This window comes from Solea senegalensis, linkage group LG8 (genome assembly GCF_019176455.1).
Source record: "Solea senegalensis isolate Sse05_10M linkage group LG8, IFAPA_SoseM_1, whole genome shotgun sequence".
Taxonomy (NCBI): Eukaryota; Metazoa; Chordata; class Actinopteri; order Pleuronectiformes; family Soleidae; genus Solea; species Solea senegalensis.
In genome coordinates this window covers 14294375-14322269 of record NC_058028.1, presented here as the reverse complement: position 1 = coordinate 14322269, position 27895 = coordinate 14294375, and the positions used below count along the sequence as shown (strand labels likewise).

General features: G+C 40.6%; 2 protein-coding genes across 3 annotated transcripts; both read left to right on the top strand.

Annotated features, from left to right (window-relative positions):
* The first annotated feature begins 2656 nt into the window (after positions 1-2656).
* Positions 2657-18231, top strand: rtn2a (reticulon 2a). 2 transcript variants are annotated; one of them, XM_044032794.1, is made up of 10 exons: positions 2657-2771; positions 3755-3808; positions 4163-4756; positions 5679-5879; positions 11225-11432; positions 12088-12226; positions 14311-14380; positions 14485-14531; positions 14621-14679; positions 15674-18231. In XM_044032794.1, exons 1-10 carry the CDS (start codon positions 2741-2743, stop codon positions 15747-15749), a joined length of 1479 nt encoding a protein of 492 aa, XP_043888729.1. In that variant the 5' UTR covers positions 2657-2740; the 3' UTR covers positions 15750-18231. The 2 variants fall into 2 exon arrangements, with proteins under 2 accessions (XP_043888729.1, XP_043888730.1); XM_044032795.1 differs by lacking the exons at positions 2657-2771; positions 3755-3808; positions 4163-4756; positions 5679-5879 and adding an exon at positions 8056-8163.
* Positions 18232-20745: 2514 nt separating this feature from the next.
* On the top strand, positions 20746-26736 carry rhoub (ras homolog family member Ub). Its single transcript, XM_044032443.1, has 3 exons — positions 20746-21173; positions 22692-22750; positions 24729-26736. Exons 1-3 carry the CDS (start codon positions 20957-20959, stop codon positions 25182-25184), a joined length of 732 nt encoding a protein of 243 aa, XP_043888378.1. The 5' UTR covers positions 20746-20956; the 3' UTR covers positions 25185-26736.
* The last annotated feature ends 1159 nt before the right edge of the window (positions 26737-27895 follow it).

Below are 27895 nucleotides of genomic sequence, written 5' to 3'. Positions count from 1 at the left end.
GAGAAAAAAAATGTTTAAAATGATCAAAGCCATTTTTCCATCACTGAGATTAATTTATTTCTTTGACAATGACAGATGTCTTTCTTTCTCTCGTCTCTCTGTTTGTGTGTCCGTCTCATTCTCTGCTGTAAGCCGTCAGTAACTGTCCTGTGCTTGTATTAGCCTGTCTATTTTTATTGATTTATCCCTCCGCTCTGCCCCACCTCCTCCTTCTGTATGAGTAACACTGCTGGATAATCACCTGGCTGTCATGACAGCCCAGATGACCCATGCCTGCACACTTGTGAGTGTTCATGTTACTCTGAGTGCAAAACTTTACAGAGCACAGAGGAATCCCATAGTCAGACATTTCTGTTAGTAGTTTTAGGTCAGATGCAAGACATTTTGAATCCACAAAAGCTTTTTTTCTTTCAATATTTAAGTAAAGTAAATTAGACAGTAAATGCTCTAGAAAATAAGGCTAAAAGTTCTGGTTTATGTTGCATTAAGATCTGCTGTTCAGTCTCCATTATTGCATGAGTGCAGTATATGTAATGGCTGTTTTCAATCCCTTTTGCAGTACCCATTCAATGTATGACAGTTTTGGTTTTTTTAGCAATCTCACTTACACTTCTTATCCAAACTATTTAAAGTGTTTTTTGTTTTTTTAAATCATATATGAAACTAGAACAATAATGTATGAAAGTAACAAAAGGTAATGTTATCTTGTACAAGCTCATACAAAATTAAAAGGTGATAAGTCCCATGTGTTAACGCACATCCTTAAACCCGCCCTGAGCTGCACAAGTGTAAGTGATCGGTCCACTCCGTGCCACACCAGAATTACATTTGTGTCTTTATCTCATTAACTGCCGTGTATTTGGAGCCAACGACCAGGTTTAAATACTCATGAGATTACGTTGACGTTGTTTCTACCAAGCTAAAAGTACTAAACCTTTTATCAGCTGTTTTTAGTCTCAGATGAGGTGTCTTGTTTACTTTATCTAGACTGAGCATGCACGCAGTGAACAGGACGACAAGTACATCAACGTACTTAAGGGGTGTTAAATTGGTCTGAGTTCGATATCACTTGCATAGATAGAGAAATCTTGATGATGAAACGTTTCTATAATTAGACTTGAACTAAATAGTGACCACTGTGTGCTGTGAAACAAACCCAGGCTAGTAACTGTACTCAAATTGGCTCATTTGTTGCTTTTCTCATGCTGTCAATAAAAAAATAAATCCCTTCAAAATCTCTTAACAAACTCTCCTAGTCCCAGTTTGTTTGGGACCAGCGAACAGTCTATTCACAAACTGAACAAGTGAAGGCAGAGTTTCATTATGTGACACTGGAGCAAACTTCCACAACATGTCCCAGTGCTGAAAACCTACATATTAGGTTAGAAAATGATATGTTCCTCCTTGCTTTCAACTGGGGGAGGAAACGATTAAAATGTGTGGTGAAAACAAAGGCAGACAGGTTGTGTTAAATTGTGGACATAATATTATTGCACTGCACTACAAGAGCAGAAATGCAAATTATTATTTTATGACAATTTGTGTATGTTTGAATGAGAATACTTAAACGGGAAGGATGCATCACGAAGGAAAATCTCTGCCAAATCAAATATGCAGATCATTTGCCATAGAGAGGGAGAATCTTATGTTGTTTTTATATCCATCCCACTCCCTCCCATTTTCTCTACTGGTAATAAAAGAACGTCAAGTTAACAGACGTGCACATTTGGTTTCACCCGTCATGAACCAGTGTCAAAGCGTCAGTTGGACTCATAAACTCACTTCCCACTATAGAGTAGTTCTTACTGGAGTTTCCACATCATTTGTCCTCCAGCTTTTAAATCATAATAAATGTGAAATTAGTTTCAATAATTAATATATTCTTCTATATTAAAGATCCAGTGTGTATCATTTGGTAGGGTTTATTGAAATTGAAATTAAAATTATATTGAAATTAAATACGTTCCTAAGGATAAGAAGAAAAAAGAAACTGCTGCAGAATAAGCATTTTACACTGTACAACTTTCTAGTGCATGCATTTTTCATTTTTAAGTGGAGGTTTACTATACACTTTGCTGCCCATGGGATTTGAATAGGAGTCGATGCAGTGTCCTAAGAAGAATCGCTGTGCAAACCAGTGTGTGTGTGTGTGTGTTTCGGGTATTACTCATGTTGTGAGGACCTAAATCTGTTTACACAGTCACATTATTGTAATACTCATGTGGACAAAAAGTCTCCATAACATAAATTATTTTACATTTTAAGGTGAAGACATGCTTTGGTTAGGATTAGACCAGTAGTAGTTATGGTTAGTTGAAGTCTCCAAAGAAATGAATGTAAGTCAATGTGATGTCCTATGAGGTCATGGAAACCAGACTGTGTGCGTTCATGTTATACATTAGAACGCATGAGGAGGCACACAGAGTGAACCATGAATAGGAGATGACACCGTTGCACACTCACTCGTGCTTTTCCCTTTGCTGTAGGATACACGACCACCGCTGCAGTCATAAACATGCGAGAGGAGCTGAGGAGAGAGAAGGGGGGAGGGGGGAGGATGCTGGAGCAAAGCAGGGCGGGGCTGCTGAGTGACAGAGCGGAAGAAGAGGAGAGGAGGAGGAGGAAGGAGAGGGAGGGAGGGAGTATGCTGTGTATCCACAGGGTGTGATTGCCAGCAGCAATTGGAGGGAGTCGGTGGGGGCTTCCGGACTCAATGGGCTCAGAGATGCCTTGATGGAGTATGGGCCAGGTTTTAGGATTTTCCCATTGCCGTGAGTCTGCTTTTATTGTGCAGTTTCCTCCTGAGTCTGTGTGTGTGTATTTGCTGATCTCACTGTGCCATTGACATGTGTGTTCCAGCTCCATCATGTCCTCTTGCTAAGTGCCTGCTCTCCTCTTGTCCCCCCCTCTCCCTCTGTAATCATTTATAAACACATGGTCGATGAATGGATGGATGGACGGATGCAGTGCAGAAGCTGATCTGTCCATTGTCCCTGAGTGATTTACTGGTGTTTGTGTAGCTGTTGTTTGTGTTTTACTGTATCTTTCTGTCTCAACGTTCCCCCTGGTATCGTCTTCATTAGTATGACGGCGTGTTCCGTGTATATGTAAACGCAGAGGACAATAGCCTGCGTTCACACAGCAGCTCTGTCTGGTTTGATGTATTGTATGAGCTAATGTAGTCAAGGCCTTTACTGCTGCCAGTTTAGCTCTGACCTACAGCACGCCATTGAACTTGCCACATACCTGTGATATGTAACGGATGTACACATAGTTTCGAATGTAGTCACATGTGGTGTTATTTTGTAATGATGTGAATAGGGCTGCCATGATTATTAATAGATGTGAAACACAATTAATCTACAGATTCACAAAAACATATTTAACTGTTTTTTTATGATGAATTTAAATTTAATAAAATAGTTTTTATCTTATTAATCTCTTTTTAGGATGTTTTTAGAGTGTATTTCACCTTTGAGATGAATGAAGGTAAAAAACAGCTGCATAAGTATCTTAGATTTCTGACATTGTTTTGGCCGCAGTTTGTTTTAGGTGCAGATTTGTATAGATGTTGACTGTAGGCACAACATGTTTGTATTTCATTCTGATATTTATATGTCTGAGGTTGCGTTTGTGCTGCTGCTTGTTTATGGGCAAATGTTGACTGCAGGAACACAGGAATATTCTGATATTATATTCTAATTTTATTTGTATGTGCACACATTTATGCAAAATGTTGATTGTTTTCTTTCAGAGGAATATGGTTCTGTGGCATCCACTCCAGACTCAACGCCCCCATGCACCGATGGTATAAGACACTTAACTCTTACACACAATACCTATAATATATATGTTTACTTGTTACATGAACAAGACTACTGCTTATGAAAATAAATTCACCAAACACCCCGAGTGAGTAACTCTGAACAATGAAGATCCACAGGTTAGACAAGAAGTCATTGTTGTTAAATGATGGAAGTAGAAATGTTATACACTTATCAAAGAAAGTTTAATTTTAAAATATCACACACCATTTTGCTCGCACACATCAAATAATCTGACCTCTTTATTTATCAAAAGCAAAATCACATCACTGCGCTCATACGCAGAGTTTGTACAATTCACTCTCAGCTCTTTCCTCTTCTTCTCTGTGTTTTTTCAGGTGGAAACGAGGAGTCTGAGATCTTTGAGCTGCAAACAGCCAGGGAGTGGTCCGACGATGAAGAGGGTGGTGGGTATGGAGATCCAGATGATGATGATGGGCTGGCTTCATCCCCGTCCATCTGGGGAACACCGCGTCAGAACTCTTATGAGCTGACTTTCTCTTACATCGCCATCGCCGAGGCCGAGGCAGTGGGAGCCTCACGACACCTGCGTGACCGCCGCCGGGCCGGCTCTCGGGGAAGCCGCACTCCTTTGTTTCGCACAGACACACTGGAAACATTGTTGGACTCGCCTGATGTAGACTGGGACCCGCAGGCTTTCCTCGGTCAAGAGGATGAAGACGAACCGTCAGAGAGGAGGGAGGAGGAAGAGGATGATGAGGAGGAGGAGGAGGCGAGGACAGCAGGTGAAGCTGGACAAAGGGACGGAGACCAGGACACACAAACTCAGACTGTTACAATGCAGGACTCTTCCCAAAATCTGGACCTAGAAACTCAGGTGATCCAAAGAGAGGAGAGAACGATCCAGACTGTCCCGCCTCCTGCTCCATCCCTGTCCTCTCAGCAGCAGAGACCCATACAGCTACATGAGGGTGAGAGAAGTGGGGCAGCTTTTAATGATATTTTTCTTAACCCCAACCCTGAAAGGCAAGTGAAAAACAGCTTTTGCTCCTAAGGGTAATCTTTTAATTATTCACATGCCTTTCAGGGGCTTTTGTACAATTCCAAGCCATCTGCATATTCTGCTTGCAGTTCATTATTTCTTTCTGTCATTTCATAAGGATTTGCCAAATAACTTGCCTGTGCTTTCCCTCCTTCTTCTTCACACTGAAAATTCTTCCAGATTCCTCCTCATATCAAAAATCATAACATGTCAAGAGTTGACTATACAGCCTGACTCTTAATGAGCTACGTTTGGCACAGAGTTGCATCTTAATAGCCCAAACTCAGAGAAACTCTTATTTAGAAATGCAACATTTTATAGGCATTTTATGATGTTTTAGTGTTGGAATGTAAGGTTTATTTAGGTTTGGGGTTTTTTCAATATCAGATTGTTCATATTTTCTTTTCTCTTTTTTTCAATTAGCTGTTGTCACACCAGGCAGAGTAGACTATAAATATCGCATATCACATATCATTGTTTACTTGAAGGTAAAATTAGAATTCCTTTCTTGTGCACATGATAAAACATACATCCACCTTCTTTTATTACATCCAAATGTATTTATCTGTTAAGATGTGATGAATGAACAAAGTAAAATTACTAAGCTGTTTTCAGCTTTACTAAACTGTTTAAACTTCACCTTAAATCATAATTTTTCTGTCTAAAAAGAGGTACAGTTGGTCTTAAACAAACATCAACGTTAATGATGATCATCCTTTCTATTACAAATTCTACACTATGATTTAATATCTAATTGGACATGTTCTGCTGTTAGTTTTAGTTCAAGCTGATATTGCACAAAAAGTGTGGTTATGTCATCTTGAGTGACATCACCCTCTGCTTCCCGGCAGTTTCACCGACCCTCGAGTCGAAGTCTCCTGTCGTTAGGGAAACCATCTCAGTCAGGCTGCTCACGTCTGTGCGACCCAAAGGCCCAGCGCCCACGTCTCCAGCCGATATTGGTCTAAACTCTCAGGAACAGCTGGTCAGCGATCACTGGTTTTCAGCGCTCAACCTATCAGAGGACGCGACAGTATGCAGCCACATAGCAGGTACAAGAGTCACCCAGTTTGCTTTGCCTTTCCTCATCCTTCATCTCTCTTGGTACACATCTGTGTCCGGCTCGGTGCTGAGTGAGATCTCTCACTCTGCTCATTGATCAATACTCTGTCTGAATAAAGAATATATCACATTTCAGCTTGGACCTTTAAGAGCAGGCAGAAAAAGATACACCACGGCCCCCACCCGGAAGTCTTGGCTGCTCATTTTGTCTCCATGGTGACCCTTCAGTGGGATTTCAGGAATGTCTGGCTAATTGTGGAGAGTACATCTGCTGACATCAGTGTGACATCAGAGTATCTGTGTGTGTGCGTGTGTGTGCGCGTGTGTGTGCGCGTGTGTGTGTGTCTGTGTGTGTGTGTGTGCCTTTAGTAGGCAGTGTGGACCAATTGTCAAGCAAACCTATCTTTGTGAGATCATTTTGTCTGGTCCACACTACTTTAACAGGTTATTTGAGGTTAAAGATAAAGGTTTTAGTGTGATGGTTAATGTTAGGGTGAGGGGCTAGGGAATGCATTATGTCTATGAGTGTCCTCACAAAGAATGCAAAACCAACATGTGTGTATGTGGACTCCTCAGGACCTCTTTGACCTTGTCTGGACCTGACAAGGTCGATATTCATACCAGATAGATTCTCTTCATTACACTGAGATTGTCAGGAGTCGTCCATGTGGACCATCAGCAACAAATGCTGGTGCTAATGAGGCGCAACCAATTTCTGAGGGACTGATGGAAGCCAGTGCAGTGTGCAGCGAGACAAAGATAAAGTCACTTCAAATGGCCTGTCAGTCAGAGTGGAGCTTGTTCTTATTTTAGTTGATGTGGAGACGAGGGCGGCACCACTGAACCCCTCACACTGTTGATGAATGTGTGGTTAGCTTGATGACAGAGTTTAGGGTGTCCTCAATAAATAGCACTTACACTTTGCATCTGTAAGAGCATCATGTTTTCGTCTGGATTTAGGCCTTGGACACACAAAAGGTGTTTTATTGTATGTGCTTTTTATCCACACCAACCATCAGCGTTACTGGAGCAATGAAACTATGCTATTTTCGGGTCCCGGAGTGAGAAAATCTCACTTACATTGTTGGTTATGCAAACATCATAGTCCCTCCTCTTTCTTGCTCTTGAATTCTCTGTCGCTGTATTTGTCGTTGTTGTATTCCTCTTCTTGTGTTTGGAGTTTGCTTGGTATTTTCACTCTATAATAACTTTTAAGTAAAAGTATGTGCACAGCGTGCAGGTTTTATGCACATTCTCTCTCTTTTTTAGTGTATCTCTATAGCAGCATCACCACGCCACATACAGGCCTGACATATGCACCACAGTGTCTAGAGTCGTTTGGGGGCGGGATTTTGTGTGGATGAAGACATTTCTTGAAACAATGAAAAAGAAAAGATTGTGTAGCAAAAGTTTCCTTGTGGATGAGGCCATAATATTTCTTCTCATGTCTCCCTTTTATTGACGGAAACTCAACTAGATTCTTGAACAGCTACAGCTCTTGTTATATGACGACATGTCTTTTTTTAGAACATGAAATTCCATGCATATATGGAAATCTCACTGACATTATGTTACATTTAACATTTGTGTGTGTGTGTATATTGCAGCTAGTTGCACACTGCTGCCTTCATTTCTAGGTAAACGTGTCAGTTAAATTATCTGATAAGAATAAACATTTCTTTGTCGACCTGATTCTGAACCTCACCTGAATCACGTATCCCATTTTTGTAGCATCTTAAAAAACGTTGCATTGAAATAAACGTAATTTCTTGAAGCTATGCTTTTTAAAAAAAATAAATAAATAAATAAATCCTAAGAATTTTGATGTTGAAAAGGTGTCAATCACTTGTCTGTTAATGTCAGTGTTGACGGCACCAAAGAGCTTGGCTTCATGACATAACAGAAAATAAATCCAGGTTCTCATATTTCAGTCATAACTATGGAGGCAACTCTGCGAATATCTCCAAGTTCAAAGGCATTCCATAAATTTTTTCTGCTTTAGAGGTGATTTTTGCTGTAAGAGCAGGTGGTTTGGGGATTCTTGTGTGATTGCTGTGAATCATCTCTTTCTGTGTGAAGCTCTTGGAGTCTTGAAGAGTGGTGGGCGGTGCTGTAAACAGGATTATTTTGGGACATCAGGACTTTGGACTGCTGAATGAGCAGAGGGTGTCCAAAAACAGCTCGGGGGGCACGAGGGGAGCACAGCAGGACAACGACGGGGACAGAGGGCGTGAGGGGGAAACACTGGAGCAGCACTCAAAATGGCCAGTAAAGGTGAGGCGTTGGGCTTTTGGTGAAAATAGGATGATTTGTGACAGCAGTGTGTGCACATAATGTAGATGATGTTGAGGTATTTGTTTAAAGTCATGAGCTGACTGTTCGATTCTGCAAAGAGCTGTGAGTGAGTGAGTGAGACAGACAGCAGAGGGGTGGAAACCTCTTGTAGTCTTTAGTAGTGAACTCTTTACCTTTTTGAATGTGGTGTTTTGGAAAAGACTTTTGTGAGACTGGAGGAGGAAACTGAGTCTCTCTTCTCTTTGATCCTTTTACAAGCAGAGTCTCTGGAGACGGCAGCTTCCATCAGCTCAGAGACTCTGTATCAAATACCTCAGTTGAAATTAGCAGCAGCACCATTCAAAAGAGGCTGCCCTGTCATGTTGCAGTATGTTAATACAATATTGTTGTCGTATTTGAACTTTCTGACATTTCCAACTGCAGCACCACCACATGTGCTCAATGAAATGGATTTATTGTTGAAAAACATTAAATTGTGGCATGATTGGTTGAGAAAAAGTATGACTATTATTGTTGGTTAACTCTTTAGTTCTTGCTTCTTCCTCTGTGCAAACTAAATTCAAGGATTCACTTCAATTCTTGTTTAGAGTTTAGATACAGTCCTGTTATGTTATCTCTGTGGTCAGCAGTTCGTGCAGTGCAATAGTGATAGTGTCTCAGTATTTCAGCCAGTCACTACACTCACTTATACTGAGTATCTGATAGTAAAGACCAGGGGTGGGCAATTCATTTCCCCAAGGGGCCACATGAGAAACAAAAAATATTGTTGAGGGCTGGGCCAAATTTGAATGAATTTTAATTAAATTTGTATCTCTTTTATCTAAAAAAAGCAGTAAATTGTATTGTTTTGGTGTAAATGTGGCAGCATACAAACACACACAATAAACACAATTACTAACCAACACTATTAAAAATATCAAATTACTACACTATATAATGAATACTATTATACTATACTACTGTGGCCGTAAGATGCCCAGGTCTGGTTTAGACCAACACATGAAGACCACGATCAGCACATAAGCTGGACATTAGTGCAGCAGTGTTATGACATTATTTACACCTTACTATTCAAAGAAAGATTTGCAGAAGTGCAGATATGTATGTTTCTCTATGAATTTAGAAAAAATGTTGGTAGAAATATGTTAACTTAAAAGTTAAAGAACAAAATAAAATCACATGAAACATTAAGTTACCATCAACAGGTGGTTAACCTAGTTTAGCTTAAAGGTTGAGTTTGTAGGTGTAGCTATCCACACATACAATACAGTATGTTTTCATGTGGGGATGCACGACATGATCGGCACAATACCGGTAATGGCATATGTTGGCTTTAAAATGTATTGTCAGATATCTGCAGACCCTAAGATCTGCTGATATGACTAATGAATGAGAGAATGAAGAATTCTTATACGTTCATTTCTTTTTTAAATTTATTTTGCTCAATGAAGAAAACAGATGTGACAAAACAATACGTTTATTATATCGGTATCGGCCCAAGCACTCCCGATATATCGGCATATCAGATATCGGAATCATGAATTTATTATCACCTGAAAGAGTCTGCCATTTTGTGCAGCCATGTTTACAGTAGTACAGAAAAGTGTGTTTATGTTACCTGAAGGCCACTGTAGATTCTCATACTCTTTTGGATGGGAACCACTTTATCCTCCACATGAGGGTCATGGGGGGACGCTGGTGCCAGTCCCAGTTGACATAGAGCGAAAGGCGGGGTACACCCTGGATATATCTCACTGTATTAATTGTATGCCGTCACTTTTTTATATAAATAACCCATCTGCTCTAAAAATACTGTATTCTAATAGGCTTCCATTTATTTTAATGCTGAGGCTTAGCATTTCACCGAACGAGGAGCACAAATAGTTAGACACTTGTCTGACAGCACATCACCATTCAACTACACAGATTAACACATAACACCGTTTTAAATACTTTACTATGATCTTTATTATGCACGGACTATCCTAATTCAAGGGTGTTATTCATTGTTTGAGGTTTTGGAATGGAGATGTTTTTGAAATAATTCAAACTAGATATAGTATATATGTACTTTATATTATATTATAATTCAGTCCAGTAACTCTATGGACGCCACGGTCTCCACGGCAGCTGTTGCTGGGTGACAGGGAGGGACACCACCAGGGTGTGGAAAGGGGGCTGACGTCTGTCAGCAGGTGTTGTGAAATCCTGCGTCTAAATTATCCTTGATCCTGCATCCCTCTTTCAACTTAGGACTAAATTTAGCCCAGGTTATAGTCTGATGTGTCCTCATAGCTGCTGCTGGTGGTGCTGGTGTGTGTATGAGTGTGTGTGTGTGTGTGTGTGTGTGTGTGTGTGTGTGTGTGTGTGTGTGTGTGTGTGTGTGTGTGTGTGTGTGTGTGTGTGTGTGTGTGTGTGTGTGTGTTCTTGTGCTGGAGAATGAAAATCTCTCTGAATCATGTCTCCCACGACCTCTTCTTCAGCTTCACTTCCACTTCTTATCTCACCAGTGTTACTGCAACCCTTTTACACCAGAAATAACACACGGAATGCACTCCCACTGTGAAGATTTGTGATTTAGCAGATATAACCACGGTAGTTTTTTGAATGCAGAGGTTCACAGACCTCACCTACAACCAGACACATAGTGTTCACTTCACTCATATGTGTCATGCTTTATCTTCTGTTTTCCTCTAAATGGGGACATAATATGTGACATGTGTGTCACTGAAGAAGAGCTGAAACTACAAATTGAGACCATCAACTCTCTTTCTCCCATAGACTTTCATTCAAAAAAAGTGGACTAACTGCTTTTATTATATATATGCCAAAAACATATATTATATATATGTTTTTGGCCAATGACTGAGCTTCAGCTGGTCCTATTATTACTGCAAAAATGACAGATTGCTGTCACTGCCTTGGTTTTTTTTTTGCCACATCCTTTTTCCATTCACTTGCATTAAATCCAGTTTCTTTTGACCTATGTTAATGGTTTATCTTCCCCTTTCTTCCTCCTCCTTTCCTTGTTGTCTCTCAGTGACGGACCTGATCTACTGGAAGGACACGGAGCGAACAGGTATGGTGCTCACTGGGCTGGTGGTGTCCCTGCTGACCCTGTTCCAGCTCAGCATCATCACTGTAGTCTCCACAATCTCCCTGGCTGTCGTTTGTGTCACCATCTCCGTTCGCATCTACTATCAAGTCCTCCATGCCCTCAAATGGGGTGATGGAGAGCATCCCTTCAAGTAAGATGCTAGTTTGTTTTTTATTTAGAATGGATGCATTTAAAGGTTTCACTCTCCTTGCGTGTTCCAGCTTGTCTAATTAAAAACAAGTAAAGGGAACGTGGTGACAATGGAGTGGAGAAAAAGAGCGTAACACTGGATTCATCCTATTATAACCTGAGTTAATTCAGCCAAAATAACTTTCAGGCTGACTTTTATGAACATGCACTCATTCTTAGTAGCGGTTTAAGTCCCCAGACATTTAAACGCCCTGCCTGTGGAGATTAGAAGTGCTCAGTCACTGCCCCAGTTTAAATCATTGTTTTAAAGCTGCTTTTAATACTTTTTACATATGTATTTGTATTTTTCCCTGCAAACCTGCCTTACTTATGTCCATATGTTTCTTGTGTATTTTTTGTGCAGCTCTTTTTATGTAAATGAAGTAATTATTTTTTATAGTTTTCAGTTATTATATGCAATAACGGGTTTGGTGTAGCATACTGTAGCATGTGTCTGTGCTTCTGTTTTAATGCATAGTTCAACAAATTAAAGCATGCTGAGTTTTCATTAACTAAGTTCTTTGTTCAGGGGATGAAAGCGAGACTTTTTTTGCAGTTCCAGCCTCCCTTTTTTCCTGCGCCTCATCTCCTCTCTTTGTGGTCTCGTATTGTTGCAGGACATACTTTGACATGGACATTAGTTTCAGTGGAGAACAGGCTGAACTCTACACGCAGAAAGCCATCGTTATGGCTTTGTCCACTGTCGACACTCTGAAGAGACTCTTTTTTGTTGGAAACCTCTTTGATTCCCTCAAGGTGAGCCAATCCAGCAAACTTTCAAGGTTCAACGAGCTTCATTTTGTCACTGAACATGAGGAGCGAGATATAGTCTCCACTATTTACAAAGAAATTGTAAAAGGCAGTCTAAAATCAATAAATATGTAAAACCAATAAATCAATAAATAACATGGGCGTTTTAGGGTTAGTGTTGTATTTGTTTCAGTTAGGGTTCAGGTAAGGGGTTAGGGAATGCATTATGTCAATGAGTTATGAGTCATTATGAATGCGGTGCAAACGTGTGTGATTGTTTCTGTCAGGGGGGTTCAGTTCACTTGTTTACTCCTTTAAATAGCGGTCTTCTAAGATTTGTTTAGTTCCGTCCAGAACTTCCCATAAATCCAAGCGTCCATGCATTTCTGCTCACTTTCATTTGGCTCCATCATCTCAGTCCCCTTCATCAGTGGAGATGACAGCGTTGCCATGCCAACCGTCATTTTCATTATACCAGCTAAGCGCTAAAGTCTCCGCTCTTAAATCAAAGCAATATCATTGACAGCAGCCGCTTTCAGTCCTAATGACATATTTATATTGCTCGGAAGACATGTGTGGGATGTTTATGGTTTAAAGACTTTGTATGGAAAACTTATTGAAAGTCACGTCGCAGCAGAGTGTGGACAGTTAATAGTATAAGAAAGTTTCAGTATCGGTTTCTCCGAGTTACACATCAGAACAGTCTACCAATTAGCAATCAGCAGTGGCTGAAAATGGGACTTGGCCACTACACCCATTATAGATTATCTATTTGTTATTATCGATTATCTATATTATTTGTCATTAGGTAACATTTTGATGATGTGATTGCAGAAAAAAACACTGGACAGTTTTAGAATGGATGGTTTCTAAAAAACAAATGATAAAATCAATGTTTTGAATTTAAAAAATACTAAATGACATATGTAATGTTCAATGAATTTGACAAAAGTGCTAAAAATGGATTGAAAACTTGAGTTTAACTCGACATGTGTATATAATGCTCAAGCATGAGTTAATGATGGTGTAATAGATCTGTTTCACAGCAAATATTACTCTCCATGAAACAGTAGAACAAACACCGGTTTGATCAGTAAAGTTAAGAGCCAGCGTTTCATTTTATGTGTGACTGTGAAACTGCATACTATGTGCTCCAATAATGACATTTGCACAGTCATCAGTATCCGCTGAAATGTAATGAATTACACCTTACTTAATCTCCAACATATTCTGACATTTCAGTTATGAAGCGCAGCAGTTTGTGAGCACACAGACAGTAAATGGTGAGTCAGTGTGAAGTAACTGAGCCTCAACCCTGACCTGGCCGGTATGTGACATGACATGGGCGACGCCAAAGCAGAAACGCCCGGGATGAACTATTCCCATCGGGCGGTGTCCCATATCAGGGCCTCACTGGGACTGCGACACTGAGAGATGTAAAACTATACTGGGACCCATGTATTTAGAGCAACTTTCCTTCATCGGGTAGAGAATTGTGTCAGTGTGCATCGTTTTATTATTTATTAAACTATGAAGTCGCATTGAGATTAAAATCTCTTACAAGTAAGACTTAGTCAAGACAGGTACAAACAAGCATGTTAAAAGCATCAAATAAAACAAATTAGAATGACTGACTGAATAGGTTTATTCTTTATTTTTAAAGGTATATTTAAAAAGCATAGAGATGAATGGGGAAAAATGAATTGATGCAGAAAATGAATTTAACTTTTTAAATATGTCACTATTTGGGCCTGTTGATGGGGTTGCCCTTGTGATGTACTGTATTTGTCTGAATTGTTTGGGAGAAACAAATGAAAAGCAAATAGAATGGATGAAAGCACAAGGCAGCAATACTTATTCCTTTAGGCTTTTAATTATCAGTTCCATTACAGCAGCTCACAGTAACACATTTCCACAGTATAATAGAATGCAGGTAAACGTGTCGCATGATTTACTGCTTCCTGAAACTGAACGAAAGCCACATGGAGCAGAGCTGGAGGGTTTTCCCTGACCTCTGCTCGGATCATTGATGAAAGTTGAACTAACTCTCTGCAGCTGTGTTTCTCTGTCTCTGTTTTTCTTGGTCTCAGTTCCTGGTCCTGATGTACGTCTTTACTTACCTGGGAGCGCTGTGCAATGGCCTTACTCTGTTCATCATCAGTAAGAAACTGCTCTCTGTCGACTCGCACACATCTGGAATGTCTTAACGCACATGTTCTCTTGTCATTTAAAGCTTCTTTGTCTGTTTCTTTCTTCTTCTCCAGGTGTGATTGCTCTCTTTTCTCTGCCACTTTTCTACAGACAGCACCAGGTAATCAGTCTGTCAACATGCTCGAGCTTTCATCTCAGTATTCTTAAACATGCATTTAACATATTTTGGTCTTCACTGTCATGTCACAGGAGAAAGTGGACGCTGTCTTTGCAAAAATCCAGGCCCACATTGACAACATTAAGGACATGTGCGTATGGCGCCATCTTCTGGCACAATGGTGCCATCAACACAGTTTTATAGTTTGTTAAGAGAGACAAAATAATCTGTGTGAATACCCGCACTTGAATGTGTCATTAGCTTAATGTCCTCCTTGATTTTGGGCCTTGAATGTCTAGTTTATCAATCTACAATCTATGACAGTCCTCAACCTCCATAACAACTGTGCCAAAGGACACTAAACACAACATAATGTTGACAGAGTTTCTGTAAATCAATCGGTTATAATCACCTTTAGGGATCGTATAGAAAATAAATGATGAATTGAGTCACTTTTTGTATTCTTTTGTGCCAGTTGAGACTAAAATATAATGTTTGTTAATTTTATTTGATGAATTCTAATTTCAAGACTCAGTCTCTGTGTCTCACACCTTCCCTGGAGTACGGAACCAGAGATTGGGTCTATGAGAGGTCTTATTTTCAGAAGCAGTGATGCTTTTTTTTTTTCCACCAACTACAAGAATTTCTGACATTTGGTGAAAAGAAATCCAGATGTGGCGAAGCTGCCATGTCTGACTGTTCTCATAGTGACAATGTAAAATAACTACAACACAGCCATTATGCGGTGGTTTGTTTTCCCCAAAATTAATGAAAATATTAGCAATGCTACTAGAATTTAAGTGATTTCTAAAATAGGTTATTCTACAGCGCCTCAGAATACCACGAGGCTTACTCTTCTCAATCTGCACGCACACTAATCAATCAAAAAAATCAATGATATAGCATCATTTGTGCAAAATTGCAAAACAACGAATAAAAAAAATCACACAATAAAATTCACAGATACAGTAATAGAAATGTGACAAAAACATAGACTGAAATATTTTTAAATTAACATACCTGATTAAGATAATGCTAAAATCAACACGTAGCTTTAAGTTTACTTTCATAAAATATTTAATTAAAAGGTACTTAAGAACCCAAGAGCTACAGTAAAAAACCTCTTCTCTCTTTCTCTTTCACAGCTTTGTAAGACTTGCCCATGGTGGTGGCCCTCCTCCTGACCCAACTCCCGGTGGCGCCAAACCCAAAATCCAGTAAACACTCATGAACAAGAACTTGAACACAAGCTCCCCGTGTTACAGGCTGTCACTCAGATGTCTTACCCAGCAGTCTGTGCCGAGAACAGAGCCACCGAGACTGGGGAAGGGATGTTACGTAAAAGGACGATGACAAGCATGGCATTTTATACTCTTAACTATCTAAGTTATTGGGCCAGGTGGTTGGGGAGGGGATTTATCTTAATCAAGGCGAAAACAAGGTGTATAAATCCTGGATGAGACTTTTGAAGCTGATGTCAGAGGTGGAAGGAATCAGCCATTCACCTCATCCTTTGTGACCATCTTTGGAAATATTGTTTTTAAATTGTAAAAAATTATTAAGAAGTGTCTTAGATTGAGCTTTAGTCCAAATGAGGTACTGCGACCAGAAGTGGGAAGTTCCCACACTGACAGCTACACACCTGAGCAAAGGGACGTCAGTTTTTAAGGTGTTTTATGCTCGAGGACAAAAAAAAACCAGAGGTCATCCGTCATTAATCATGGCAGCATAAAACTGGCAGATAAGAATGCATGTGTCGGCACATGTACGTTTCTGAATGCATATCCATTCTCATGACAGTTTATCAGTGTGTATGTAAGAATGAGTGTTTGTTTGTGTGTGTGCGTGTGTGTAATTCCTGACATATCGCTTGCTCAAATATTACCTACAAGCAATTAAATTAAAACTCACATTTCTTCTTTATTTTACAAAGATTTTTCTCTCACTTTCTTGTCATCATACACAGACATCCACCTTCATTCACACCAGCATTGGTCATTGCATCTACTAAGGAACACGCATTCATGTAAATGGAAAGTTAAAACATCGTATTACAGGGGAATGTGTGTAAAATATGCTTCGCAGTGACCTTTGGCCTACAAAACAGTTACTGCAATCCCAATTCAAAATACTGCAATATATCTGGATCATGTCAACACAGCTGTAATTCAATCCCACCCTCTTTTTTTCATCCATCGATCCATCTTCTACCATTTTATCCTCCACATGAGGGTCGTAGGGGGCGCTGGTGCCAATTCCAGCTGACATACTGCTTATTTTTATAATTGAACCTATTTAGTAAATTGACAAAGTAACGTTTAAAAGTGAAAGTGTGACCACTATCACATAGTATTGTTCTGTAAAGGTTGTATGAAGGTTGTAGAAAAGTAACATCAGCGGAACGTTCTCTAAAGGTTTGTGGGAACCTTTAGAGAACAATCTCTGATTTGGACAACGTTCTCTTTAGGTTGTATGAAGGTTGTAGCAAAGTAACATTCTGCGAACCAAAAACTAACATTAGGGGAACATGGCAACCACAGGAGAACCTAGGAGGGAACCTTCAGGGATTGTTCCCGCATCCAAAAGGTAATGTTCCCAGAACGTTCTAGGAACCAAATATTGTTAGCTGGGGGACATTATTTATGTTAAATATCGACCAACAACGTGAAAGAGACAGACAGTGAAGCCAATATTTACATTTTTCCATTTCGTTCATCTCTGATGATGCATCATAGTTGTTTTATGACTTAAAAAAAAATATTGCTTACATTTAGCACCTTTATGTGAGTTCTTTCAACATTTTTGAAACGCGAGATGCACGATAAAGATTACTTGACAGAAGTTCATTGGCAGACTGACGGAGTGCCAGGAGTGTAGGTGCTGCTGAGCAGGAGTTCATTTGTCAGATTGATTGTTTATCTCCTGCCCTGGAGGAGGAAGCAAGAAAACAGCAGGTGCCTTTTTAAACTGCAGGTTATTGTGCGTGATCTTACAGCTGCTGACCCTCGCTTACAGCAACCCCTCATGTTTACATGAACCATTGCCTCCCTGAGAATGGGCTTTTGTATCTCTACAATACTTGTGTGAATGTACATGTGCACCATGACAAGTTAACTTATGCAGCATTGTGTAACGAGTCAAATAAATTTTAGGATTAATGAAATTATTCAGGATACTCTTTTCCCTTTAGCAGATGCTTTTTTACCTTCTTCTTTTTTTGACAGAAACTGCCAAAATTCATAATGAATTAATTGGAAGAAAAAGCATTTTATATGTTGTTATTCATTTTCTTAACTTAATTTGTAATTTTGGCTGTTTCTGTGTCTGTTCTGTCATTTGCTCATGGTTGGTAACATCCTAACGTGTAACATAATGGACATGCACTGCTTTTCTGATTGTTTTCTCACTATCTTTTTCTTCCACCTTCAGCAAAGTGAATGCGACACTAATGAAATTAGCAGGGACTCATTCCCTCATCTGTCCTCACAGCTTGACACACAAAGGAAGTTCATTTTCTCACAACTGTCTTGTGCAATTATGTTTAAACACAAACTGGTGTGTGTGTTAATCAAACACATCACTTTCGTAAAACTGTGTCGCGAAATTCGGATCATTAAGTTTCTATGTTTGCTCTGTGAAGAAAATCAAATTGTAACAGACGTGTGGAATCAGTCCAAATCATTAAACCCATTTATAGCGGTAAGCGGTTCATTTTGTATTCTTTAAAATAGAGTTTAATCTTGAGAAATAAACACTGAAAATAAGTAGTATAATGTGAATTTATTTTTCAAATGGAGACACTTGATGAGCACTTTGATAGAAACCCCTGTGTAGTTATTTTATATCATTATATCAGGATGAGGACAAGATGTTAGCCAACCTGCAGGCACATGGTGATGTGATCGTGTTGGAATTGTTTTCTTGGCACACGCTGGCCTCGTTCAGTCATGAAAGCCACATTTTAGGTCCTGTCAGAGGACATTTACGTCCCTTTACAGTCTAATTTTGTCAATTTGTTATGGCTTCTTCCAGCATGATAAACTAACTAGGTCACAAAAAAAAAGTCAGCTCAATTGTTTTCCATGACGTTGGCCTCCTTAAACTTGTTTCATTTTCTACACACTCCGATCACAGACCCTGGTATATATACAGTATTTCTGATTTACCTCCAAGTACGTACCACAGTTTGAGAACCATGGTAGTAACACAATTATGATGTGATACAGTCACATCAACATGAGCCAGAATCATTTAACATATCATATTACATTAAAGTGAGAGCCATAACGCCAATAGTTCCAATTATTTCTTATTTTTGCAAAATGCAGAGTGAGCTAACGGAAGAAAAATCTAACCTTTGTCTTCAAATCAGCATCAATTATTATAGGTATACTTGCACAAAGTCAGGGATTTCGAAGGGTTACAATCAGGTATATGATTAACCAAAATTGTATTATATTATATATATATATATATATATATATATATATATATATATATATATATATATATATATATTATATAATATATGTATCCTATTAAGGCTGAAACAGCAAGGTCACTCCCAGGTAAAGATTTCACACCAGACTGGGGTTAAGAATCGCAAAGAAAAGGCCACATTGAGGACAGTAGATGCATGCAAAATGGAAGATTTTGAGCAGTGTCATCAGCTTCGAACTGGCAGAAACCTGTCACACCCAGGTACAGCCATCTACTGTCTGGAGCAGTCTGATCAGAAGTGGTCTTCATGGGAGAACTGTGTCGAAAAAGCCGGCATCAGCTGTTTTGGACTGGAGAGTCAAACGTTGAAATGTACAATAATGACAGTCTGCAGGCAACAGTGAATCATGGGTTCCTTGCAAGTGTGTTTCCCTAGAGCTGAGAAATACATGCAGATACTTATCCATCATGCAGGACCATCAGAGAGGAAGATGGTTGTCCCAACATTTACTTTTGGAGCAGAACAACAACAACAACAAACACACAACCAATGTCATTAAGAACTATCTTCAGTGTGAAGAAGAACTTGGAGTTCTGTGTGTGATGGTGTAAACCGCACAGAGCCCTGTTCTCAACATCATTGAAGCGTGTCTGGGATTACATGAAGAGACAGAAGGATTTAAACGACACTGTAACTACAAAATATCTGTGGTCATTTCTGTAAGACATTTGAGACTTACCTGCTAAGTTCTTTCAAAAAAAGTCTACCTAGATGAACTGATGTTGGTTTGTGAAGGCTGGTCACACCAATACTTTCAGTATTTTATTATTTATTTGCTTTCATTATGAGCCCTTGTGTCACTTGAGTAAAATTTATTTTTTTTAGTATTAATTATGTCTTTATATGTATATTTTATATTATAATTAAAAAGAATGCTTTGTTTTTTAATGGATGTAACTTGGGAGCTTGATCTTGCTTTTTACCACAAGGGGACGACAAAAGTCAAGACATAATCTCATTCTCATTATATCCAGCTGTCAAATGTGTCTGACCTTTTCTCCTGCACCAATACGGTTTGAAAAAGGACCCAGTCAGAAAGTAAGTTACGTTTCTTGTTAAAAAAAAAAAAAAGCTCCAATACATAAATAATAACTGCTGACTAAGTCGTGATTTGATTTTTTCCTTCTGAAGCTACATTTTAAGACCTGGCTATACTCTCCTTGCAGCATGAGCTGGCTACAAACGAAAGTAGGTCAGGCGGTCTGACTGACTGACGGACAGACAGACAGACAGACAGACAGGGGTCTGAAATTTCAGCACATTATGATGCATCAATCTTCAAAATGGACACCATGACTTCTTCTCACTGATGTCTGGACAAGTATGGACCTACTGACACAAGGTCAAACTGCTACACTGTTAGATCATTGTACCCTAGAAATTATTGACAGCGCTGCGTGTGTATATATGTATATATATATAGTTTGTGTGTGTGTGTGTGTGTATACAATAGTAAATAATAGTACTTACTATTATTATTATTACAATAGTATGCAGCACAGCATCAATGTATTCTGATATGAATGGACACATTTGACAGGCCCCGTCTATAAACGGACACATAAAAAGAGATAAATGTAATGTAATGTAATGTAATGAGATAAATAAGTGAAGAAAAGTGGTTTCTCGGTTTCCACCTGCGTCTGTTCAGCCCTCTGCTGTGAGGAGATGAAATGGGCGGGGTTAGTCAAATCAGTCTGAACATATACGGCGTCAAGATCCGCCCTCGCGTTGTAAAGTGCGGATTTTCTCTCTGGGGTCGGGATGGTGAGACGCTACAGTGAGTTTGACAGCGCGCGGGTCGAGAGGTAAGACTGTTACGCACGGACTTTCGCCACCGCACAGTTTAGAGAGAAGGGAACCTGTTCCCATGGTGGACGCTTCGTCTGGCCGTCGAGGAGAGAGCGGTCAAGTGCTGGCTGATTGAATGTCACCTTTGTTCACCATGGATTACGGAAGGACCATGGCTCCTCCGGTGCCTCCGCATAACCCCAAACCAGACCGGCCTGGAGACGCGCAGGAGCGGCTGCTGAAGTGCGTGCTGCTCGGTGACGGCGCGGTGGGCAAAACCAGCCTGGTGGTCAGCTACACAACGAACGGATATCCCACCAAATACGTTCCCACTGCCTTTGATGACTTTTCGGGTAAGCACATATTGCCACCTCTCACTGAGTGCAACTTCACCCTCCATTTCTGCGTGTTTGTCTGCACTTGCCTGTTCATCTCTCTCTCAATGACTGAACTCTTCTTCAACATCGCATGCTTCGATTGCACCCGCCCACTCTGCCATGTCCCCTATTATTTGACTGTCATCACAGATGTGTTTGTATTTCCTATCATCTATCTTCCATCAGGGTTAATGTACACGAGCTGACGCCGCCAGGTTTCCATTTGGCACGGTTCCACTTTCCAAACTGTCTCACTCACTCACTCACTACTAGTCCGAGCAGGCTTTGTTTAATCAAAAAGAACAGAACGTCTTGTTTTAATGTGAGCAGTGTTGGCGTGAACAATACACCTGTAACCTGTTGATCACCATTTTTTGGAGCTCTTATTTGTATCTGTATCAGCTATAGAGTCTCTGTAGCTCTCACTTTTAAACCCGAGCTGCTTTATCATTTATCTTAAAGTAACTTCTCTGTGTAGTGCAGTAAAGCACAAATCCCAATTAAACACTTGGTGGGAACACACACCACCCTCAGACCAGCACTGGCTCAACCCTCTGGTACAGACTGGTCTCTGGTTCTGGGGTTTTGGATTGCACAACTCTGTCTATTGTCAGCCTTGACCCACAAGCCCTCTCCTCTATACTGGAATGGGCACATCTGTTGCAGTGGCTCTGAGGCAGAGATTGTCTTTCGCCACAGCCTGACAGAGAGCGATTGTGCAGTTGGGGGGCCCTTAATGGTGATGTCACTTCTCGGGGATCACAGTGTCCTCTTGAAAGCTGACTTCTGAGCAGTTACGCAATGCCACAGGTGGCAGAGACGCAATGGAGCATGAGGCTGAGAGAGGGGATGATAAGTGGGAATTTGGGACCTGAAAATCAAAGGAATATCATATGTCAGGGATTAGGGAATGATTACTCAGAGGCTCTTTCTCCTCTTTTTGTTAAAGCAGGGTGCCATGCTGCCTGTCCTGTTACATGAGCAGCTCCAGCAGGCTCTTTGATCAGGTTGTATGACCGACCACTCCAGGCGTACTTTAAATGTTTCCATGTGCCCACTGCTCTGCATTGTGTTTAATCGTCTCGAAAGAATAATTGGCCCTGTAATGAAAGCCGTCGTAAGGTGACTCATTCACTTTTCCAATCTAAAAGTGAGGCCGACTGGAAGAGTCACAAAAAAAAAATCTCCCCTCTCCTCCTCTTTTTCTTTTTTTCACTCCTCTGTTAGTCAGCGTTGGAATGGCCTCTGTCAAACCACGACAGAGAACAAAGCCCAGCGAGTGGTCCGAGCGACAGTTAAGTGTTCTGGCCTCAACAGTAACATGCAGCAGAGTGGGTGGGCGAGACGGAGCAGGAAGAGCAGAGGTCTTTGTGTTTTCAACTGGCACGCTCTTGTTTATTCCAGTGAACATGCTCGTGTGTGTGTGAAATGTGCTCAAGTGTCAGGTGGTGGCCTCATACTCATATTTTCTTTGTCTGTTTTCTGTTTCAACAGCTGTGGTTCAGGTGGATGGAAACCCAGTTAGACTACAGCTGTGTGACACTGCAGGACAGGTGAGTTTTTGGCACTCTTCCCAGATAACCCTGTGTCTCTCAGCCTTTTCTCCATTTAGCTGTAAATGTCACATTTTGTGATCGCTGCACCACAAATGAGTTTAAAACATCTTTGTTGTTCGCCCCAATGCCAAGAAAACAAATACAACTTATAACTTAAGATTTAACTTTGTACCTGCAGCACATATCGTGTCTGTGAGCAGATTAGCTTCAACCCAGAGTGTAAACCTCATACAGCAAACACCTTCCTCTCGTGAAGCATAAAACCATCCAAACATGTGACAACTCCGTGCCCTGCATGTGGCCCATGCTCCAACACACCTGATTCAGATGAACGGCTCCTTATCAGGCTTCTGCAGAGCTTGATGAGCAGCTGTTCATCTGAATCAGCTGTGTTGGAGCATGGGTCACATCTAAAGCATGCACTGGACTTCAACAAAGCTCCGTTTTGAGTGTATGTGTGTGTGTGTGTGTGTGTGTTTGTGTGTTAAAGCAATTCGATTTCTCATGTGGACATTGTCATGTGACGTTAAACAAAAAATATGTTTCATTGGGAAAAGAAAGCAATTGTGAGTCATTAGTGAAATGTGAATAAGTCAAGTTACATTTTAAGCAGCCCATGTAAAGACAGTCTCCATTTGGAAAAATAGCTTAGCCCGTACAGGTATACAGTATCTTATGGTGGAGGCTTGGCTGTAGGTGATGTAAAGAAAAATGAAAACACTTTTCTTTCAGTCTGTCTCCACCGAAAAGAACATGGTGGTGCAACAAACCTGTCAGGCAAACGTTATTGACTCATAATATTGCTAAGAACATTTTGTGAAAGAGTGTTTATATTTTCTCTCAGGCATGGGTGTTTTTTTGTTTTAGTTTTTTTTTTTTCATCTCGTTAGAAACCTGCCCTTCGGAGCAGCATATTTGACATTCACAAATATTAACTGCCAGTTCTACGCAGAATCAAAGGCGTTTGGCAGTGAAGTGGAACACATAAAAACCTCATAGCATGTCGCAAGCTGCACACAGTGTTGAAACTGCACTCACACACACACACACACACGCACGCACACACGCACGCACACAAGCACCCACACATGCAGACAAGCTTGGGCAAATAAGGGCGGATAAAAGTCCTCAAACACTTACTGTACTGATGTAGTTTCATAAGAGGTAACCTAGTGCCAGAAATGGGTCGGGATGTGCCAAATAAAAAAAAAGAAAACAGACCAAGAGAGAGGTACAGAGTGATAGAGAGAGCAGGCCAAGACTGAAAGACTGAGGTTTGGACAAAGATGATAACAGCTGCAGCCAAAGCTGTGATAAACAAAGTCGTTCCACACTCGCAGAGGTTGATGTGTCTGTACAGTCAGCGTCATCAGATCAACAAAGCAAAGCCAACGTTGATTAAGTGTCTACTGTATTTCCCCAGCTCCAGTTCCACATGTGAACCGTTTGAATAAGCGGTTGTTTCTGCAGATTAGAGTTGCGTTTAGAAATCAGAAGGTGCCGGCACAGAGCATTGTACAGGGATTAGGAGATGTGTGCCACAATGAAGGGAGTTAAGAGAGAGAGAGGAGGAGTGGTTTGTGTCAAGTTTCTGCAAACCTTTAATCTGTGTGTGCACCCAAGGATGTGTGTGTGTGTGGGGGGGGGCTTATTGGTCAAAGCTGTGTGTTTCCAAAGTGTTAATTTACTTTAGATGACATAAATAAGAGGGCTAATGTGTATCAGCCCAATATAAATTTGGTGTAGACAGTTTGTCATTAAGCGATTATTGGCACAACTGCCTTTCCTGTGATGTGATGGTGCTTGAGTGTGTGCACCAGGGCAGTGATCACCAAAAGTGCAAATTGTGTGTGGTCTGTCTGAGACGTACATTTCCACAGAGCGAAGATAATGAGCAGAGCCAAATGGAAAATCTTGTCTGATTTTTAAATAATGGACATGAGCGCATTGCTGACTCTCCTTCTCTTTCCACCAGGACGAATTTGACAAACTCCGGCACTTCTGCTACAGTCGAACTGACGCCCTGCTGCTCTGCTTCAGCGTGGTCAGCCCCGCTTCCTTTCAGAACGTCTGGGAGAAGTGGGTTCCAGAAATCCGACGGCGCTGCCCTCTCACGCCTGTGCTCCTCGTGGGCACGCAGTGTGACCTGCGGCAGGACGTCAAGGTGCTGATTGAGCTGGCGAGGCGGCGGGAGAGGCCCGTGTTGGATGAGGACGCCAGAGCGCTCGCGGAAAAAATTGGTGCGGTGACGTACATTGAGTGCTCGGCACTGACGCAAAAGAATCTGAAGGAGGTGTTTGACGCTGCCATCGCTGTGGGGCTGCGGCAATCTGACAGGAGGGCACGGCGGGAGAGAAAGGTCCGCAGCACTGCTGATAAGATGAAGATGCTCTCCAAGTCCTGGTGGAAGAAGTATGTGTGTGTTCAATAGAAGGAGCGCAGACGATTAAAAAAAACTGGTTGACATGTTTGGGCAGACTAACTTGGATGTATGGACCTCTTTTGAATTTTTCACTTGGACGACCCCAGATGTGCCGGCCAGAATTACTTTAATTCAGTGGAACAACAGATCAGTGGAGGCAGAGTGAGTCTGTCTGAGCTGTAGACTGGTTGGAGGTTTGGCACCCTGTCATTGTGACCATAAAGTATCCAAAGTTAATGCCTGAAAGACAGAACATGAGGCTATAACCACTGTCTGCTGCTCAGAGCCTTGACTGAATGGTTAAATATGACTGAGACCAGCGCTCAACCAAAAAATATGGAGCTAATAAATTTTTTATGGCACATGGACTTCATATCATACTGGACTTGTCCAAAGGAAATGTGAGCTGACTTTGAGGGGACGTGTTCGGCGCCAATGCTATGTACTTAAAGTATACTCCTCCTTTCTGTCTGATTTGATACATTTCTTTAACAAAGTGTACTATTTTTATGTGTTCTACTGTAATCCAGCACCCAACACTTGTGACTGACACTCACCTTAAAGCTCCAGTCTGAGATGCAATAGTTCTGCTATTGAAAAGTTGAAGCCAACGCTGCACATTTGTTTTCTAGTCTATAACTTCACTGGCAACTTGCTAAGAATCTGATCAAACTTATTTAACTCGTTCTCTATTGAATTACACTCAGATGTATAAGAGTATAAATGTATATGAAATTTAGGATGTGACGTCGTTTTAATGTGAACTGTCACATTAGTCTTCCGATCCATTTCTGTTAAAGTGTATGAGCCAGTGAAGGGATTTCTCCACATCAGTTTTTATATGTTGCTACAGCTGTCGCACTGTTAGCCACACACACATACACACACACAGTGAGAGTTCTGTAAACTGCTCACCAATACACATAACCTGGGTAACACACGTCTGCTTTAGGGTTTAGAGGTTTTAAGTATTCACTGAAAAAGCTTTACCAGAATTCTGTTTTCAAGGGTGTAGCATTAGGTTGGGTTGTGCCACTGCACATTGTCCTTATCAAACAGAGTCCAAACATATCACCAAAGTCTTGCCATGCAATGGCCTTTGGACCAGTGGAAACTGGTGCTCGAGACAAACGTTTACTCATTATCAGTGAAAAAGAAATGGCTGATCAGCAACTACGCCACTGGTTGAAGTAATCACAGGGCTTAGTATTGGTCTTTGTCAGTAAGTGCATTGGAGCTTTCTCTAATCTAACAGTAAATGAGGTGAAATCACCAAAGAAACTGATTCTGTTTGCTTCTTATTTTTCAGAAGCCTGTCATTCAGCTCTGTCTGTTTATCTGAGTCCATTCTGGGCCAATAACCGATCAACATCGATACAGGACAGATGTGTGAAACATGATATGTTGTTATGTATGTTACATAGTAATCATTTTAAGATGACATTGCTGTCCAACTCTGAATGGTGCTCAACAGTATGAGCGTTTCAGTCGGTTCAATTCTGGCATGGAATCATTTTGTTGAGCTGTACAAGCAGAACAAAATAAAATGTGAAATATTTAACCTGTTTTCACGGCTGATGTTTCCATTGAGACGTTATTTTGACAGTCGCACTCACTGAAGAGAATATGATATGGAGGTGGGTTTACTCATGTCTAAGGTCACAAGATATGAGGGCGTGAAAAGGGGTTTTGGCAGGTGTTATGTTTTACGTAACCTGACGCGTCTGTGGGTTTGTTCGGTTACACAGAAGCATTCGAGAAGCCATTGTTGTAAACTGTAAAGAAATAGGGCAGATGCTTTCATAAAATACTTACACTTATACCATCCGTCTATCACAGTTGCAGTCTTTATTTGTTTCACACACCGCACTCACACACCGTAGCTATTCCCTGCTTTTAGGACGCCGTGTAGTCCAAACCACTGTGGGTCAGCCACAAGCAGAAAGCATGGAGCCTGGTAAGATGGATGTTCACTAGCGGGAAATCAAGTTGCCTTGCAGTGTTAGATTTTTTTGTGCTTTATTAAGACATTTGTGCTTTATTAAGACATTTGCAGTACATATTGCCAAAAAAAAACAGAAATGGAGCTGGGGTTGTATGATTTGGCTGTAGGATTAAGGCTATTGGGGTTTTGACACAAGTGTTTCTCCTCTTCCTGTTTTCAACATTTAAACATACTGCAAATGAACATAATAAAAATACAGGATACTCCAAAGTGACCCTATGTCAGGAAGGGCATCCGGCATAAAAATCTGCCAAATCAAACATGTGGATCATCCACTGTGGTGACCCCTAAAGAGGGAGAAGCCAAAAGAAAAAACAAAATGCAGTCTGAGGGTGATGTTTAATCCAGAGGCTAACCCACTTTGAAACATAAGAAGCAGCAGCTTTTTTATTTTAGCTTAGTTTAAAAATTGACATAAAATTATAGAGGTACCTTAATGCCTCTATAATGGTCTTGGCCAAAACTGTCTGCCCATTGAATAACACGGTCGCTATTTTGGGAGCCTAATACGATTTATTATAATGTTGATATAATAATAATGTAGCATTAATTGAATTTACCATCTCCCACAACATCATGCACTTCTTAGACAGAGAAAAAACTGAATATAGAGCAGTCTTTACACACATTGAATGCTGCTTAATCGCTGACAAAGAGTTTCAAGAAAGCCTCAGAAATCAATAATAAAAAATAACTATTTTTAAAAAGTGAGGAA